This window comes from Danio aesculapii, chromosome 13 (genome assembly GCF_903798145.1).
Source record: "Danio aesculapii chromosome 13, fDanAes4.1, whole genome shotgun sequence".
In the NCBI taxonomy this organism is placed as follows: Eukaryota; Metazoa; Chordata; class Actinopteri; order Cypriniformes; family Danionidae; genus Danio; species Danio aesculapii.
The window spans coordinates 10,008,411-10,028,239 of NC_079447.1; the positions used below are offsets into that span (position 1 = coordinate 10,008,411).

General features: G+C 36.2%; 1 protein-coding gene across 1 annotated transcript in view; it reads right to left on the reverse strand.

Annotated features, from left to right (window-relative positions):
* The window catches only part of cdh23 (cadherin-related 23), a 475,220-nt gene that overhangs the window by 79,023 nt on the left and 376,368 nt on the right, over positions 1–19,829 (reverse strand). The window contains exons 26-32 of the mRNA XM_056471434.1: positions 18,891–19,279; positions 15,035–15,136; positions 14,780–14,782; positions 11,455–11,604; positions 11,238–11,366; positions 8,660–8,788; positions 3,421–3,648 (exon numbers count right to left, since the gene is read on the reverse strand). Of these exons, the coding sequence (XP_056327409.1) occupies positions 3,421–3,648; positions 8,660–8,788; positions 11,238–11,366; positions 11,455–11,604; positions 14,780–14,782; positions 15,035–15,136; positions 18,891–19,279 (1,130 nt within the window). The remainder of the gene's footprint in view (positions 1–3,420; positions 3,649–8,659; positions 8,789–11,237; positions 11,367–11,454; positions 11,605–14,779; positions 14,783–15,034; positions 15,137–18,890; positions 19,280–19,829) is intronic.

The following is a 19,829-nucleotide window of genomic DNA, read 5'->3' on the forward strand; positions in this document are numbered from 1 at the left end:
AATATTAATATGAAATGTCGAAATATTAAGCTAACCAGTTAGCATTTTCACCCTAAATAATTTTTCTTCAGCTTAGTCCCTTATTTATCAGGGGCTGCCACAGAGGAATGAACCGCCAACTATCCAGCATATGTTTCACACAGCAGACACCCTTCTGGCTGCAACCCAGTACTGGGAAACACCCATACACTTTCACATTAACACACATACTCATACACTAAGGTCAATTTTGTTTACCCAATTCACCTATAGTGCATGTCTTTGGATTGTGAAACTCACGCCAACACGGGGAGAACATGCAAACTCAAAAATGCCAACTGGCCCAGTCGGGACTCAAACCAGTGATCTTCGTGCTGTAAGGCGACAGTCCTAACCACTGAGCCACCGTGCCACCTACCTTATTTAACATTTGCTTCAAAAAATAAAAAACATCAACATTAGTAAACTGGCCTTTTCTGTTGTTCAAATAAGTCTGGAATACAACCCACATGCTTGTAAAGTAGTTGCGATGAGATTTTTAGAGCATAAGTGTATTTATTATTCTAGAAAGTAGATGTAGATATCCAAAAGTCACACCTGACGAAACCCAGACCGCTGTGAGGTTGACAACAGGAATCAATGAGCTAGTGTGAGTACACCTTCCGGTTTCAAAATTAAGGCAGGTTATGGTTTCCTGTTTTCGCTGTTTGGTTGTCGAAGACTGGCTTTTTAAAAGTGTAGACCTTGTGTATCTTATGTTAAGCGTCAGATAACGAAAAGACAAATCTGTTCAGAAGATGCTGCAGGAACTTCTGATGTACTGATTTTATCTGTGGTACTGACTGAATAGGGATAGTTCACTCAAAATGAAAAATACTTAATTATTCATTCGGTTTAAAACTAGGACAGGGATCATCAAACTTGTTCCTGGAGGTCCGGCGTCCTGCAGATTTTAGCTCCAACCCTAATCAAACACAAGTAAACAAGCTAATCAAGGTCTTACTAGGTATACTTGAAACACCCAGGCAGGTGTGTTGAGGCAAGTTGGAGCTAAACCCTACAGGTCACCGGACCTCCAGGAACGAGATTGGTGACCCCTGTTCTAGGATTTTCTACCTTCTGTTGAACACACAAAAAGATATTTTGAAGAATGCTGGTTAATGGCACCTATTGACTTAAGAAAATAACATCTTAGGTCAGGGGTGCCCAAACTTTTTCAGGACCAAAAACCAAATATCATTAAACTTGCTATCGTTATTTTCCTAAATTATTTCATAATATTTATTAAACATTACTTTAAATCGTATTAACTATTGCAATGTAACTTTTAAAAAGATACGTTTTTGCAATAAACAATGAACAGTGGAGGGCCAGCTGGCGTTTCTGTTTGAAGTTTGCATGTTCTCCTCGTGTTCGTGTGGGTTTCCTCCAGGTGCTCCGGTTTCCCCCACAGTCCAAAGACATGCGGTACAGGTGAACTGAATAAACTAAATTGGCTGTAGTGTATGAGTGTGTGGGTGTTTCCCAGTGTTGGATTGCGGCTGAAAGGGCATCCGCTGTGTAAAACTTGTGCTGGATAAGTTGGTGGTTCATTCTGCTGTGGCGACCCCTGATTAATAAAGGAACTAAGCTGAAAAGGAAATGAATGAATGAATGAATGAATGAATGAATGAATGAATGAACAGTGGAGATCAATGCTGAATACACTAATCAAGCAGACTCTGCCTTTGCCTTCACTTGCTCACCAAAGTTTCTGCATTGTCCTCTATCCATCAGGTAACAGTACATTCAGTACATTCACTAAATCTGATTAGTTTACACTATTTAAAATGAAACGTTTAATTTCAGTTTCAGCTTTTAACAACAAAACAAACAAGCAAAAGGTTACATTAAATTTGAATTGACAATCTCTAAATCACAGCTGTCAAAGCCAGTTCCTGGAGGGCTGGAGCTCTGCACAGTTTAGTTCCAACCCTAATGAAACACACCTGATCAAAATAATTGAGTCCTTCAGGCTTGTTTTAAACCTCCAGGTTAAGTTGCGGTCACACTGGACTGTTCTCCTTATAGATTTCCATTAATTTGCACACAATTGCGTCAGATCGGAATCAAAAGCTCGTGCGACAAGTTTCACAGTTCTCTGCATTGCAAAGTTCACTGCATTGCAAAGTTCAAGCTTGGCGAACTCTGACATGTGAATTTCGCATCACGTGACTGCGTAAGACCAATCGAAGATCAAAACATGACCTCTTGGACAGAAATTTAAAATATGGACCAATCACTCGCTTTTTTAAATGTCTAATCATCTGTTCGCAGCATCAACAGAATTTCGTATGCTCAAACTCGAGTGTGACTACGGCATAAGTGTGTTGAAGTGGGTTGGAACTAAGGCCCTATCCCAATTCTACCCCTTAGCCCTTCCCCTTGCCCCTACCCCTCATTTTGCACATTCATGTGAAGGGGTAGGGGTGTCCCAATTCTCTTTAGCTTGAAGGCTAAGGGGAAGGTGTAGATACCCCTTTGAACAGAGATTTTTCTGCTTAAGAATAATGATCCATGAGTTTATTCATTCATTCATTTTCTTTTCCGCTTAGTCCCTTTATTAATCAGGGGTTGCCACAGTGGAATGAACCGCCAACTAATCCAGCATTTGTTTTACGCAGCGTTGCCCTTCCAGCTACAACTCATCACTAGGAAACACCCACACACTCATTCACACACATACACTAGAGATAATTTAGCTTACCTAATTCAACTATACCACACTACTTTGGACTTTTGCACCTGGAGGAAACCGACGCCAACATGAGGAGAACATGCAAACTCCAAACAGAAATGCCAATTGGCCCAGCCGTGGCTCGAACCAGCGACCTTCTTGTTGTGAGGTGGCAGCGCTACCCACTGTGCCGACCACGCCGCCCCCGGTCCATCAGTTAATGATAGTTAATGTATTTTCTAACAATAACTAAGTATGAATAATCTTGTAAAGCATTTATTAATCATAGTTCAACATTAACTAATCCATTATTAAAATACAAAGTTGTGCTGTTTGTTAATGCACTGTGAGGTAACATTGAACTTAACATTAACTAATATAAACGAAGATGAATAAGTACAGTAATAAATGTATTACTAATTATTTGCTAGTAAATACATTAACTACTGGACCATTATTTTAAAGTGTTACTAAGAGAATGTTGACTTAAGAAACCCAATAACTTACGGAAGAAACAAATATTCTGGAAGTCAATGGAGACCATGTACTGCAAGTAAACCAGAACTCTTCAAATTCTATTATTGTGTGTTCAACAGAAGAAAGAAACAAGTCAAGGATAATACTTCATTTCTGGGTGAACTATCCCTTTAAAGGTGATGGCAGGAAATATATAACAATTTGAGTTGGAAATATTCTAATGGAAACACACACACACTGACACTTACTGATAAAGGTGGAGTGCCGTCATCTTCCACCGTGACTGAGAGTGTGTACTGCTGCTGTTTTTCTCTGTCTGGAGGTGACGGTCGGGTCACTATCTCTCCTGTCATGCGGTCCATCCTGAAGGTCAGGTCCTGGTTTCCAGCAGTGATGTAGTATGAGAGCATGGCATTGGCTCCAATGTCACGATCTGTTGCTACGACGCGCAGGACTGATGTTCCACCACCCACATTCTACAACACACATATACCAGAGTTGTTTTTTATTGTGTTGGAGAAAAGTCAAGCTCATTTTATTGAAATTGATAAATACATTTGAATCAATTTATTTGATAAATGAATAATAAATAGATGTATTTATACATTTATTTATATGTTTAATTAATGTATTTATAATTATTTTATAATTATATAATTTATAATTTAATTTATCCATTTATAAATACATTTATTTAATAAATTAATTATTGATAAATAAATGTATTGATTTATAATTAATCTGTATAAATATTTAATTTTTGTGTAATAAATATTTTTAATAAAAATTTCTAAACATGAATTGACACAGATAAAAGTAAATTAATATTAATAGCATTAATATTAACAAATGGTAACACTACAATGAGGTTACATTTATTAATATTAGTATAAAAAAAGTTTTGCCTTCGTTAACATAATTTCAGTGATTGCTTATATATCAGGGAATGCAAAAGATGTGTTTGTAAGCTGGACTTGAGCGAACATGATGATACACAGGCTCAGCGTCTCTCCAGTTTCTGCAGTTTTGCAGTATTATTCCTACTCATTACGGGTCTGTTCGTGCAGAACCGTAGTGCCTTTACATCGTACACCCGACAGGAGATCTTGGATATTGGTCTGTGCATTCCGGACAGTTTTATCAGCAATCTTTGACTCATCCCTGAGATTGCCAGAACACCCGAGGTTCGAAGGCAACGTCGAGACCGTAAACAAAGACGGGGGAAGCTAAGCTAAAGCTATCACCACACCGGCTCTCTTTATCCAGCATCTTTCTCGCTAATGTACGGTCACTGGTAAACAAAATGGATGCGATTCGACTGCACATCAACCACAGCAAAAGATTATGGAACTGTAATGTCATGATTTTCAAAGAAACATGGCTAAACAGCGGGATACCAGACAACGCTGTATCTCTTACTGAGCATCACACATTCCGAGCAGACAGAACGGCGGATGACTCTGGTAAGACCAGAGGCAGAGGATTATGCATTTATATTAACAAAGCTTGGTGCACAAACTCCGTCGTCGTTGGGAGACATTGCTCTGTTAACCTGGAATTTCTAATGGTTAAATGTAGATCGTTCTTTACGCCACGGGAGTTCACCTCCACCATCATAATTGCTGCTTATATTCCTCCTGATGCTGATGCCAAGCTTGCTATGAATGAACTTCATGCAGCCATCAGCAAACAACAGACTGCTTACCCGGAGGCTGCTTTTATTGTTGCGGGGGATTTTAATCACTCAAACTTAAAGACAGTGCTCTCCAAATTCCACCAAAACATTTTCTGCCACACAAGGGGAAACAACACCTTAGACCATGTTTACACAAACATGGCTCCAGCATACGCTGTGACCCCCCTCCCCCACTTGGGTCAATCAGATCACCTTTCTTTGTTCCTCACCCCCAAGTACTCACCCCTTATCAACTGTGTAAAGCCATCAGTAGGGACCATCAAAGTGTGGCCAGCGGGGGTAGACTCCACACTCCAGAACAGGTTTCAACATACAGACTGGAGTATGTTTGCCTCCCAAGCCACTTGTGGCTCTCACACAGACATGGACAGTTACACTTCCTCTGTTCTGGAATATATCAACACCACCATAGACAGTGTTACAACCCAGAAGCAAATCACCACATACCCAAATCAGAAGCCATGGATGAAGAAGGAGGTGCAATTCCAGCTGAAGGCACGCAACACTGCATTCAGATCAGGGGATGCACAGGCCTACAGCACTTCCAGGGCTAATCTGAAGAGGGGCATCAAAAAGGCCAAGCACTGTTACAAGCTAAAGCTAGAGGAGCACTTTTCCAACTCTGAACCTTGGCGCATGTGGCAGGGTATCCAGGCCATCAGCAACTACAAACCCAGCCAGTCCACCCCGACAGCCACAAATGTCTCCTTCCTAAACGAGCTAAATGACTTTTATGCCCGCTTTGAAAGAGACAATAAAGAACCCTACACCAGAATCACTTCCTCAACTGACCACTCAACTATCACACTCACCTCCTCAGAAGTCTACACCACACTGAGTCGGATCAATGGCTGCTGGACCAGACGTTATTCCTGGGCGCGTCATCAAAGCATGTGCAGAACAGCTCACTGGGGTAGTCACAGACATTTTCAACCTGTCCCTTAACCTAGCAGCTGTGCCAACATGCTTTAAAACCACCTCTATTGTGCCAGTGCCCAAACACGCTAGCCCAACATGCCTGAATGACTACCGCCCTGTAGCACTCACACCCATCATCATGAAGTGCTTCGAGCGGTTGGTCCTGGCACATCTGAAAGACTCTCTGCCATCCACACTGGACCCACATCAGTTTGCCTACCGTGGCAACAGGAGCACAGAAGATGCCGTCTCCATAGCACTGCACTCTGTACTCACACACCTGGACAATAAAAACACTTATGCACGAATGCTGTTTGTTGACTTCAGCTCAGCATTCAACACTGTCATACCCTCTAAATTAATGATCAAACTTAGAGACCTAGATATCGACACGTCTCTCTGCAACTAGGTTATGGACTATCTGACTAACAGACCTCAGTATGTTAGATCAGGTCACATCTGCTCCACCACCGTCACACTCAACACTGGTGTACCACAGGGCTGTGTGCTGAGCCCCTTCCTCTACTTCCTTTTTACCATTGACTGAAGGCCTGTGAACAGATCCAACACCATCATCAAATTTGCAGATGACACCACAGTGATTGGTCTAATCAGCAATAATAATGAGACTGCCTACAGGAAGGAGATACAGCATCTGGCCACTTGGTGCACCGACAATAATCTGCTCCTTAACACCAACAAGACCAAGGAGCTCATTGTGGACTTCAGGAAGGGACGAACAGGCTCGCATGATCCCATCCACATTAATGGGATGGTCATTGAGCCTGTCTCATACTTCAAGTTTCTGGGGACCCACATCTCAAAGGACTTTTCCTGGACCACCAACACTTTCAGCCTGGTCAAGAAGGCTCACCAGCGCCTATTTTTCTTAGGGCAACTTAAGAGGAGCCACCTTTCATCAGCTGTCTTGGTGAACTTCTACCGCTGCACAATAGAAAGCATCCTGACCAACTGCGTCACAGTCTGGTATGGAAGCTGCTCTGTTGCTGAGCGTAAGGCACTGCAGTGGGTGGTGAAAACTGCCCAACGCATCACAGGGACTACACTGCCAGCCATTGAAGCCAGGCACACCTACTGTAGTTGAAAGAATGCCGTGAGTGCACCTCGAGTCACATGACAAAAACTGGACTTCATACTTTGTATGCAATATAGCCGACACATCTTCTACTACTACTACTAAAATGCAAAATACCAAACGATTTTGTAATATAGTTGATCAAAAGTGCCTTTCAGACAGAGGTTCAGCAGCCTTTGACTACATTTCTACTCTTTAAAAGAGAATTACTTACCTAATATGATGATTAGATTTACTTATTATATTTATTCTTAATTTATTTATTTATTTGTTTATTATTTAATTTATTTTATAATAATTTTATTTATAATTTCATTTATTTATTCATTTATTCATTCATTCATTCATTCATTCATTCATTTCTTTATTTATCTATTAATTAATTAATTAATTTATTCATTTATTAATTAATTTATTCATTCATTTATTTAATCATTTATCTATTTATTTATTTATCTATTATTTAATTAATTAATTAATTCATCTATTCATTTATTCATCCATTTTTTTATTTATCTATTAATTAATTAATTAATTTATTTATTTATCTATTAATTTATTTATTCATTTATTTATTTATTTATCTATTTATATACTTATTCATTTATTTATTTAGTCATTCATTTAGTCATTTATTCATTTACTCATGTATTTATTCATTTGTTTATTTATTCATTTATTCATTCATTTATTTACTTATTTATTCATTCATTCATTCCTTTATTTATTTAATTATTCATTCATTCATTCATTCATTTATTCATTCATTTACTCATTCCTTTATTCATTTATTTACTCATTTATTTATTTATTTATTTATTTATTTATACATTTATTCATTCATTTATTTATTCATTTATTAATTAATGCATGAATTAATAAATGAATAAATAAATGAATGAATAAATAAAAATAATAATAATAAATAAATAAATTAATTTAATTTATTTATTCATTGTTCTGTCATTTATTTTCAGTGTAAAATTATGACTTAAGTTTAAATGCCAAAAACATTTTTCCACTTTAAGTCCAAAGAGAAATGGACTATTGTTTGTTTTTATTATTATTTTGTGTTGTACTATTTGGTTACTGAGCAGCAATAATTAATACTTTAAAATATAAGAAGCTTTTAAGTGATTTTCTAAACTAGTAGTGTTTTGAAATTAATGAATTCATAATGATGGTGATAACCGTGAAACCAAGATTAATCCTCAAATTATAATCCTACCACCAAAATCTATAATAATTTTATCCCTACATATAATATATATATTATATATTAGTGCTGGGCAAAGACTGATCGCAATTTATTGCATTCAAAATAAAAGTTTGTTTTGACATAAGATATTTGCGTGTACTTTATAGTTATTATGTATATGTGATGCACAAACATACATAGAAACAAAACTATAATTAACAATTTTGTTATATAGTTATTTAAAATGTTATATAAATTTGTATTGTATACACATATATTTTATATTTAAATATAAATAAACATTTTCTAAAATATATGCATGCATGTGTGTATTTATATATACATAATAAATATACTCACAAATGATGTCAAAACAAACTTTTATTTTAGATGCGATTAATTGCGATTAACTTTTGCCCAGCGCTAATATATATAATAAATTAGCATCATAAACAAGAAATATTAAACAAATTAGTTTTGATTTTATCTTTATTTTTGGATGTCTTTCATGCAAATATCTGAATGATTGACAACCAGCGTGCTGATGGCGTCTCTGGTTTGAGGTGCTGTGGTTCTGACCTCACTGACGCTGACGTTGTACCCTCGAGGACTCTGCAGTACGGGAGGGTTATCATTCACATCTACAATATTCACCGTCAGTGAAACATCGGTGTACCTTGGAGGAGAACCATTATCTATCGCCCGCACCTGATTAAAACACATAAAAACACACAGACATGCTTGCTGAGCTTAGAAAACAACCACACATACACATCAGAAGTAGTTATGCAAAATCTGCTGCATTTTATAGTACAAGGAAACATGTGCAAAGTCACGCAACACCACACTGTGTCCATATATAGAGATGTCTGCTGAACTTACCAAAGGTTTTGAAACTTTTTAAATGAAATGACTGACAGCAATTGAAGACTCTGTTCTAAAAATGAGCTTCCAATATGTTTAAAACATAAATAATCAGGCCTTAATCTCATCTAATTAAATGTAAATATTTGTCTAGTTTCTGCCATTACTGAATGAAACACACTCTATTTTTTCCCCCCATTTCTGTTTAAGGGTAAGAAGATTTATTCAACACATTTCTAAACATAATAGTTTTAATAACTCATCTCTAATAACTGATTTATTTTATCTTTGCCATGATCACAGTAAATAATATTTGACTAGATATTTTTCAAGATACTTCTTTACAGCTTAAAGTGACATTTAAAGGCTTAACTAGGATTAAATAGGTTAATTAGGAAAGTTAGGGTAATTAGGTAAATCATTGTATAATCATTGTTTGTTCTCTAGACCAGATATGCCCAAACTAGGTCCCACGGGCCAAAGTTGGCCTATGGTAACCTTTGATTTGGCCTGCCATCCCATCTGAGTAGAGAGAGAATGATGGGGAGGGTTTCCAGATTGTCATTTCAAAATTAACGTAACCTTTTGTTTGCTTGTTTAATTGTTAAAAGCTAACTGAAATTAAATCTTTCAATTTAATAGTGTAAATTAATCAGATTTTGTTTACATGTACAGTTGAAGTCAGAATTCTTAGGCCCTCTGAATTATTAGCCCCTGAATATTTTTCCCCCAATTTCTGTTTAACGTAGAGAAGATTTCTTCAACACATTTCTAAACATAATAGTTTTAATAACTCATTTCTAATAACTGATTTATTTTATCTTTGCCATGATGACAGTAAATAATATTTGACTAGATATTTTTCAAGACACTTCTATACAGTTTAAAGTGACATTTAAAGGCTAAACTAGGTTAATTAGATTAACTAGGCATGTTAGGGTAATTAGGCAAGTTATTGTATATCAATGGTTTGTTCTGTGGACTATCTGAAAAATATATAGCTTAAAGGAGCTAATAATTTTGACCTTAAAATGGTTTTTAAAAAATTTAAAACTGCTTTTATTCTAGCCGAAATAAAACAAATAAGACTAAGGGGGGCTAATAATTCTGACCTCAACTGTACATACTGTCACCCAAAAACGCAAAGACTTTGGTGAGCAAATCAAGTCAAAGTCAGATTCTGCTTGACTATTGTGTTCAGTATTGAACTCCACTGTCATTGTATATGTTTTCTATTGCTATAAGGTGTAAAGTAAAAAGCAATACTGCATTAGTAAACACGATTTAAAATAATGTTTTCTATTTATTTTGAAATATGAAATGAATTAGGAAATTACCAATGGCAACTTTAATGTAACATTGTTTGGTATATTTAACTTCGGCCCACAATGATATTTGTTTTTTTCCCCTTCATAGAAAAAAGTTTGGGCACCCCTACTCTAGACAATCGAAAATAAAAATTGCTTAAGGGGGCTAATAATATTGACCGTAAAATGATTTTAAATCAATTAAAAGCTGCTTTTATTGTTGAAATAAAACAAATCAGACTTTCTCCAGAAGAAAGAATACTATAGAAAATATTGTGAGAAATTCCTTGCTCTGTTAAACATCATTTAGGAAATATTTGAAAAAGAAGAAGAAAATTAGCAAAAATTCACTAATAATTTTGACTTCAACTGTACATATAGTAAAATAACTATTTTCTGCTTGAATACATTGACTGAAATTAAGCAGAATTTTCATAACTCCAGTCGTTAGATCCACACACATGCCTCAGTAATAATCCTATATGTTTTTTGTTATCTAAATAAATAATTTTGCTGGTCAATAATTATCCCATGATTGAATTTTTCAACCTTTTATATCAATGTAAATAACTTTACTGTCACTATCAATTAATTTAGTGCATTCTTGCTATACAGTATAAACAATTTCATTAAAAAAGTAGTTGTATGTTTAAAACATTGTAGGAAGAATGTCTATGATATAATCCGCTGTCTATGAAGTAACTATCATGTCATCTTGACACATTAACCAACACAACCACTGTGCATTTATGAAGTGTGCTTCACACAGGTGAGAGGGCTTGACAAACCACCCGTAGAAACACTTTCTCTCTCACTCGCTCTCAAAAAAAGAAATACTCTAGCACTAAATTCTCTGAGCACTTTGTATAATAAGTAAATCTTGTGTGTATTGCCTCTTCTTGTTGAATCGCTGAATGACAAAAGCATCTGCTAAATGACTAAATGTAAATATAACTAAAGTTCCACAGTGTGTGTTTTTCTCTCACTTTGAGCAGGTAGCGGTCCACAGCTTCACGGTCCAGAGGGGCGTTCAAGTAAACCTCTCCATACGTGTTATTGACTGTGTTGATCTTAAACACATCCTGCATGTTCCCTGCGATCAAGGTGAAGTTTACCTGAAAGACACAAGAGGGTGAAAGGGGCGGAGTTATGCAGGACTGACAGCTTATTTGACAGCATTTTAAATATATTTCTCTTAATCACCAGTCCATTTCGTCCAGCGTCTTTGTCCCGCGCCAAAACGACTGCAACTCTCTTTCCAATGGCTGTGTCTTCAGGAATATTCACAGAGAGGTCTGAGGTGATGTCAAACTCTGGGCTGTTGTCGTTTTCATCTAGAATGGTGATTGACACCTGTTGAAACAACAAAGAATTAGATTTCGACTTTCGTTGTTGTCCACAAATGGGAATTTATCTTTGGCTTTACCACATAATTACATCAGCATTCACATCACATACAGTGCTCAACATATTTAAGTACACCCCTCACAAATCTCTCATTTAGATTAATACATTACATTAGTCAGTACTGTAGCCATATCTGGAACTAATCTAACAACAAGTTAAGTCTAACAAGTTACTTATGATAACGGTTCGAATTTAGTACAACCACATTTATATGTTAGGGAAAATATTAAATAAACAATTAAAAAAAGAGAGCAAAATTCAAAAGAAACAAAAAATTACACAATTTTGTTGAAATTTTGTAGTTTGTCATTTTTTCCCCCAATATTTCGTTTTAAATGTATTATCTTTCTATTTCTAAAGATGTTTTGTGACTAAAGTATAATTTTAATAAATATATCTGTTTAATAAATCTGTTTTGTTCAAATTCACCAAAATATGGATTGGACTGGAATTTCTTTGGTTAACGGCAATAGCCGACACAGAAGAACACTCAAACAAACATAGTAATAACAGTAAACAATAAAAATGAATCATAATCAAGTAAAATAGACAGACAGACAGACAGACAGACAGACAGACAGACAGACAGACAGACAGACAGACAGACAGACAGACAGACAGACAGACAGACAGACAGACAGACAGACAGACAGACAGACAGACAGACAGACAGACAGACAGATAGATAGATAGATAGATAGATAGATAGATAGATAGATAGATAGATAGATAGTTTCCGCTACATTCATTCTTCCATTGTGGGGCGCCACACAAAAATTCATCCCGCCACGGCTACATTACAGCTTCTCATTCAAAACATTCTGTCGTTGTTGTTTTTTTTTTTAACAGCGGGTCATAATTGCACCAAAATTGCACCAAAACACCTTGCTGGAATTTATAGCCATTTCCCTTTACTTCAGGAAGCATCAATGCAGCTCTGTAGGTTTAATGGAGACATTCATAAATATTCCAAGCAGATCTAATAAATGTTTGAGACATTGTTACATAAACGCACTAAATTGCACTTCAGCAGCGTTTATTTGAGAGCGCACAAGAAAATCTGTGAGCAACGTATATATCATGCAAGAAGTTTTGTGCACGAACAGAGGAAATCGGCCCACAAGAAAATAGATTTGCATGCTTGTATTACATGAGTGCGATCTCAACTTGTAGCACTGCGCTCACGACATTTGTCATTGAAATAATGTCATAGGTAGTAGGAAGATCTGTGTAAAAGGTCTGCCACCACAGCTAGAAAAAACCCTAGAGAAAACACTGTGTGTATGTATGTATATATGTATGTATATATGTATGTATGTATGTATATATATATATATATATATATATATATATATATATATATATATATATATATATATATATATATATATATATATATATATATATAAAGTTACCAATCAAAGCATGTTCAAGTGCAGGAATATCCAATATACATGAGCAGATACAACTTAGAGCTTGTTAAGTAACTCAACTGCAGTTGGAACAAAAATGAAGCTCATCTGAAATAAGTGTACCTTCTGCCTGATAGCAGGAGGCAAAACTAAGAATAAAGTGGGTGATTCTCATCTGCTAAAATGGACATAGCCCTCTGTATAATTCTCCCCTCATACAAATGCCCAATGCTGTTAAAATTTGTGCCCAAAATCTTTTGAGATAGGTGGACAATTTTTGTAAGTCTATTTTTACTTGTCACCCTCTAATTACCATACCAGCACATAACTGCGAAAGTAAATCCCTTTAACTTCCTCAGACAAAACAAATGTTGATTCCCCTTTTTACAAATAAAATTTGTGCTGGCCTCAAAGTTCAGTTTATCATCCAGGATGGTGCCCATTTATACTGACTCATTGTCTCAACAATGAAACTGTTTATACTAGTAGATGCATTGTAAATATGAGTCTTTGCACCAAGCAACAAAGTTGTCCAACATATGACCCACCATGACCCATAAGTAAATATGTTACTTATATTCACTAAGAAATGGATTAAAATATTCCTTTTCAAAATGGGGTGTACTCATTTATGATAAGCACTGTATATCACAAAGAAACTAGTAACACAAATACATTCAATATCATCACATACTGATAATCACATTAAAAACTCATACTTGAATGAGTTTTTAGAATTCATACTTGAAACCCAGTGTTTAAAATTCTAATGGCAGTTGGCGCAAATGACATTTGATACACATTTTCTTTTTTACTAGAGGTTGCCCAAAACGTCTTTTTGATGGCAAAAGCTGAAGTGTTATATTTAAGGGATGGGATCGATCTTCAATATTGACATGTGCTTTCTGTTTAAATCTCATTAGATACATTTCATTTAGTTGTCTTTACCTACAATTGCACTGAAATTTGTACTACTCGACACAGTTTTTGCTTTTCTTTAACTGGCAACAGTTTATTCCAGACAATCATGTTAAAACTAGGGCTCCACGATATCGGAAAAAACTGACGTTGCAATACTTGATTGATCTGCAATACATATTGTGATATTGAGTATAATATTAAATGATGAAATGAACAGCTCTATTTGAAATGAATGAATCATTTTAGGACGGTTTTGGAAGGTTATAAGATTTTTTGTAGTGGAGCGTAATAAACCAGATCACAAGCAATGATAAATACAGTAAAGCATAGTTACAAATGAAATAAATGTTTTCTGGGTGTTTAAAAGTATTCAGGCACACAAATTAAATAATTAAATGTATAATAAATAACACTGTATAATCTTCATTGCATATATAAAGTACATAAATGCAATGAATGTTTTTTGATTCTGGTGCTGATTGCTTTAAACTGCCTTGACATGCTTTAAAACACATGCAAATGATACATTTTTTTGGTAACTGTATGGTTAAACTTTGCAATTACTCCACAGTCATGTGTATTTTTAACTCCTACTCAACTATAATACAGATTCGACATTGCAGATCCTGCGATGTGACTATTGTGGATGTGCACATTGTGATATCGATGCTGAAACCATATATTGTGCAGCCCTAGTTAAAACTCACAACACTTTTATCAATTATCAATTTATTTTTACATTGACATATTCTGCATAAAAAATGATCTTATGATAAACAATCGCTTACCTTCTACAAATGTGCATCAGAAAGTAAAAAGAAAGAGTAAAAAAAGGGGTTAAAGCAGATTGAATTGAAGTTGAACATTAATATCATCATGTCAATGCACAACACATGAGCTGCTGGATACAGTCCCGTTTGCTTACAGATTACAGATTTAAAATGTACTTCCTCAATCATCATATTGTGCATAATTTAAGATGAAAATTCAGATTTTAGTAAGTTTGTCCAACAGATTGAAGCGACGATGGAGGAACTCATTACCACAGTGGAGCCTCTTTTTGGTCCTCCGTCATCAGCCACAACAGTGAGTGTGTATGAATCGCCCCGCTCTCTGTCCAACAGTCCCGTCACAGTGATACGACCCTGTAAAGCACACACAACCTTATTATGTCACATAATCCAGCTAGAGAAATGAATACATCTTTCCTTGACTGTATTAAATTACCCAGTTACACAATCTAGTCAGCACAACTGCAAATTGGCTTTGATAGTCACTGATCTGATCACACCATGCAGGATTTTAAGCTGTGACAATAAACAAAACTCATAGTAAAATCAAAGAATAAACCGATGTGTCGGTAAGCTGATTTGGAGTTCTTTTTAAGGGTTTCAAACATCTAGCCAAACTTTTACACTCATACTTGCTTTGGTTGGAAAACAGCTTTGAACCACCGATTGCACAAAAGGCACGTGTAGTTTTGTATTTTCCTTGGCACTGAAATCTTCCCCAGTTCATTTCTTCTGTTCAAGTCATCAAGATCAGATGTCCATGGGCCAAAACAAACACTGAAGAGCTGCTTTATATTCTAATAGTGAAACAGTTTTACTTTAAAACAATCTTCTGAATAAAGCTATACACAGTAAACAAACATTACTTTATTTGCAAACCAGGCTCATTGTAAATATGTGCCCAGGGCTACGTATTTGCGAACCCTGAAATATGTTTCTCCGACAACATTACCTTGCAGCTTGTGTTGACTAATCCACTAGAGGGCGCTACATAGAGGCATAGAGAACTTAAAGGCTGTCTACATTTATGCAAATCTCAAATATGTTACTGGGCTACGTTTTCGCACACGTGCCATTTACTAGTCCCTCTCGTGTGCATCTGTAAGAAGTCGGCCAACATATTGTGCATAATATATCATCTCATGATATACTGACCCACCGCCTTGTCCTAAACCCAAGCAATGGCGCTTTTAAAAGCAAACAAGAAGAGAAAAGCACTGGCAGGCTGCGTGGTTTTACCATGATTTTACATTGCTCTTTTGCCAGACTAGAACCCCGTCTGCTAAGACACCATACAAGGCAAGCTACAGAGTGAACTAACCGCCCAGAAAAAGCTGTCCATACCGAGGGTGGGGCTAAAGATTTTGATTATGGCTAGGCCCACATGGAATCTGCACGCGCAAATTTCAGCTAATCATTGAATCTATTTATTTACTTGTGTAAATGTGTATAAATTTATATTTATTCAGTTTTGAAATTAATTCCACTAATATTATTGTTATACAATAATAGTAATATTAAAATGTTCACATGACTTATTTACAATACAGTTTATAAAGTAATAGTTTAGTAGATATATTATATGGGACTTGCTTTATTTAACAAATAAGTGGATCTAATTGGATTTGCATTGTAAACATTAAATAAAAGTTAAAATTGTAAATATTTTTTATTTTATAAATTAAGTTTTTAGGTATGATACTCCTGAAATAATTCCGCATAAATCCGCAGATTTTTTACAAAATGTCTGCAGATTCTGTCTGACCCTAATTATGGCTCACAGACATGCTTAAGTTGTTTTTGTGGTATTTATTTAGTGCTTCATGAAGGATCACATGAAAACAACCCTTTATTTGTCAATAATATGTCCCTGTAAATGTCAGTAGTGTGAAAAGGAACAAAAGTTGCACCATCAGGCAATCAGGCAAACCACAGGCAAATGTATGCTTAACACGTTTTTGCGGTTTTACAAAAATGTAGCCCTGGGCACATATTTCCAATGAGCTTGTGTTGTTTATATGGCTGAAGTTCTAAATTCATGCCTCTAAATTCAGTATGCTATAGTGACACTGTATGGTTTACTTTCATTACTTCATTCTAGGTGAGTGACAAAACTTTCTTTACATTTTATAAATTTAAATTGTCTGCCTTAATTGTCTTAGGTTTTTAGCGATCCTAACTTGCATAAACTTTGTATAACTTTTCAATTTTTTTGTATAACTTTTAAAATTATTAAAATAAACTAAAGTAACATTAAAAAAATTTGTTTGTCCTAATTTTTGTCATGAGTTTTTGTGTACAAATCTTAAATCTTGGGCCATTTCCTGCACGGATTTTGGACAAAGTGTGTAAAAGGGAACTGAAACCACTACATATGTTTTGCTAACCTTGGCAGAAAACGCAGACAGATCTAAAGCTGCATGAGTCACTCCAATGAGTCAAACAGTAACCTGCTGATGGCTGCTAAAACAATTACTTCACATAGGTAAAATCACATATTGTTTACATCACTTCATTACATCAGTCTTGATGTGAAGAGGCTCAGTAAGATGACAAACAGTTCACATTTTATAGGGCTCCTTTTATACCCTTTACACTTACTTAAGTGTTTAATGCTTTGTTCTTCTGCAAAGCTACAAAACACAATGTCACTCCAAAGGCAGTTGTAAACTGTTTCTGATTAAACTTAAATGTCTCTATTGTGGGAGTTTGTGTGTATTCTGTGTGTGTTTGCTTGACAACATGCCAGTTAGCTTTTTTGCGTGTGCACTTTGGGCTCTATCATACACCCTGCGCAATAAGGCGCAAGACGTGTTTGGTGTGATTTTTTGCTATTTTCAGACCAGCGCAACCCTAATTTTCATGTTTTGCACCACGTTGTTTAAATAGAAAATCCATTTGCACCACTTTGTGGACTCATGGGTGTTCCGGTCTATAAAGGAGGTGTGTTCAGGCGCACTCACTGTTTGCACATTCCTATTTTGAAGAAGTGGCCAAAACGGCAGGTCAAAATGCTTACACATTGCTTAATACACACAAGATCTACAGCAATACACAAATATCTTTACATATGGAAGAAATTAAAGGATTCAAATGTTACAAAAATTTTTTTCTACATAAATATAAAAACCACTACCTTCATGCCTTCTTCATGTCGGGGGGCTTTTTTTAAAGGGGTGGTCCAGAATGTAATTTTAAGGCTTGGTTGTGTTTATAAGATGCAAAGCAACGTGTGCTCATGTTTCACTTGAAGGAAATCCTGTTATCTTTTCATAAATCTCACTTTGATTATATACAGCTACCCAGCTAACTTGAAAACGACTGTCGTATTTCCTAGTTTCTCTGAAAGGCCCACCCTCAAGTGACTCTGATTGGTCATGTGTCATAATTTGCTGCGATTTGCAGATCGGCTCCACGTCACGCCAGTACAAGCACGCGCAACCACGTATTTTAGCTCTCTCTACTGTAACATTACAGCGCCTCTGGCCACGCCCCTTAGCTGCGCAGTGTGTGTGCGTGGTAAAACTATGTTTGTTATCTCACAGGCCTGGAAGTATTTTTTTGTAGTATCCAAAATTCATTGTAGGCTTTGCTAAGCTAACTCTGTAAAAGCCAAGGTCTCCTTTTGCATTGAACTTTGATCGTCTTACATTCAGAGATGCTGTTTATGTTCACACAGCTACATTACACATCAACTAAAGTTTAAAATATGATATCGTACTGAACCACCCCTTAAGTTTATTCATGACAATTTGCATTTGTATCATGTTACTATTATTAGCAGTATTATTTATTATATGCATATTTATATTTGATTTAATAAAAACAAGTTTAGATTTGTCCACCTGTCGTGTTTTGGAGATGTAAAGAGAAAGTAAAAAGGCCGAATGGAGGAGACTCATTCTTTATACTTGCACTGCTGATGGCCTGTTTAAATGTTCTCTCACTAGTGAAGCATTCAGTCTTAAAAAGTCTGTAAATAGCAAATGTACCATGGCAAAACGCAATTGATGAAAGGCAAAAGGTGATTCGGACACACCCTTAATGCGCCCTGCACTTTAGACTTAGCACCTAGATCGTTAAAATAGAGCCCATAGTGTTTCCTCACCGTAACACTGTCAATCTTAAAGAGCGCCAGGGCAGCAGGCGAGGTGTCAGGGTCGAAGCGGTATGACAGTTGGTTCAGGTTATCAGCTGACTGCGCCTTCACCTGCACCACCTCTGTTCCCGTAGCAATGTTCTCTCTCAGTGAAACTTCATATCCGGCTGAGAGAAAAGCCACCGCTTCATCCAGTTCATTGAGTAACGTGACGTACACGGTGCAGTAGCTGCGGTGGAACGGCGGTGACTGATCTGTGGCCGAGACGTTCATTAAATAGCTGGTCTTGGTCTCGTAGTCCAAATAATCCACTGTGGTTAGCAGACCAGTACTCATGTCCACCTCAAATTTACGATCAGAGCCAGAGACCAGAGAATAGGCCACAGCGCCCCCGTCGCCTAGACGGAGGAAAACAGGAAAAGTTTGGGTCATCATAAGACATTTTCAGAATTTAAAGGTTTTTTAGATGTTAGTATCAGTATGTTAGCCTTAAGGATATCTATAAGCTACTGTAGTGTGCTGCAAAACAGTGACGAAATTCACCTTTAGATAGTGGTGTGAAGTAACAAATTACAAATACTCAAATGACTGTAATTGAGTAGTTTTTCTCAGAAATTGTACTTTACAAAGTAGTTTTAAAAATGTGTACTTTTACTTTCTCTTGAGTACATTTTTAGTGCAGTATCTGTACTTTTAATCCACTACTTTCTTTCAATCTGGCTGCAGTCACTACTTTATTATTTCCTGTCTATGGGATTAGAAAAATCAGTCCTGTGATTCCCGTCCAATCAAATAGCACGTAGAAGGTAAATCGCATCATACTGAACTACCTCAAGACATGGGCGATTTATAAGTGCAGCAAACTGTTTGGAAGCATTAAAAGTGTCCAAAATCTTTACACGCATTGACCCAGAGACTGTTTAGATGCATGTCACTGATGAGAAGATG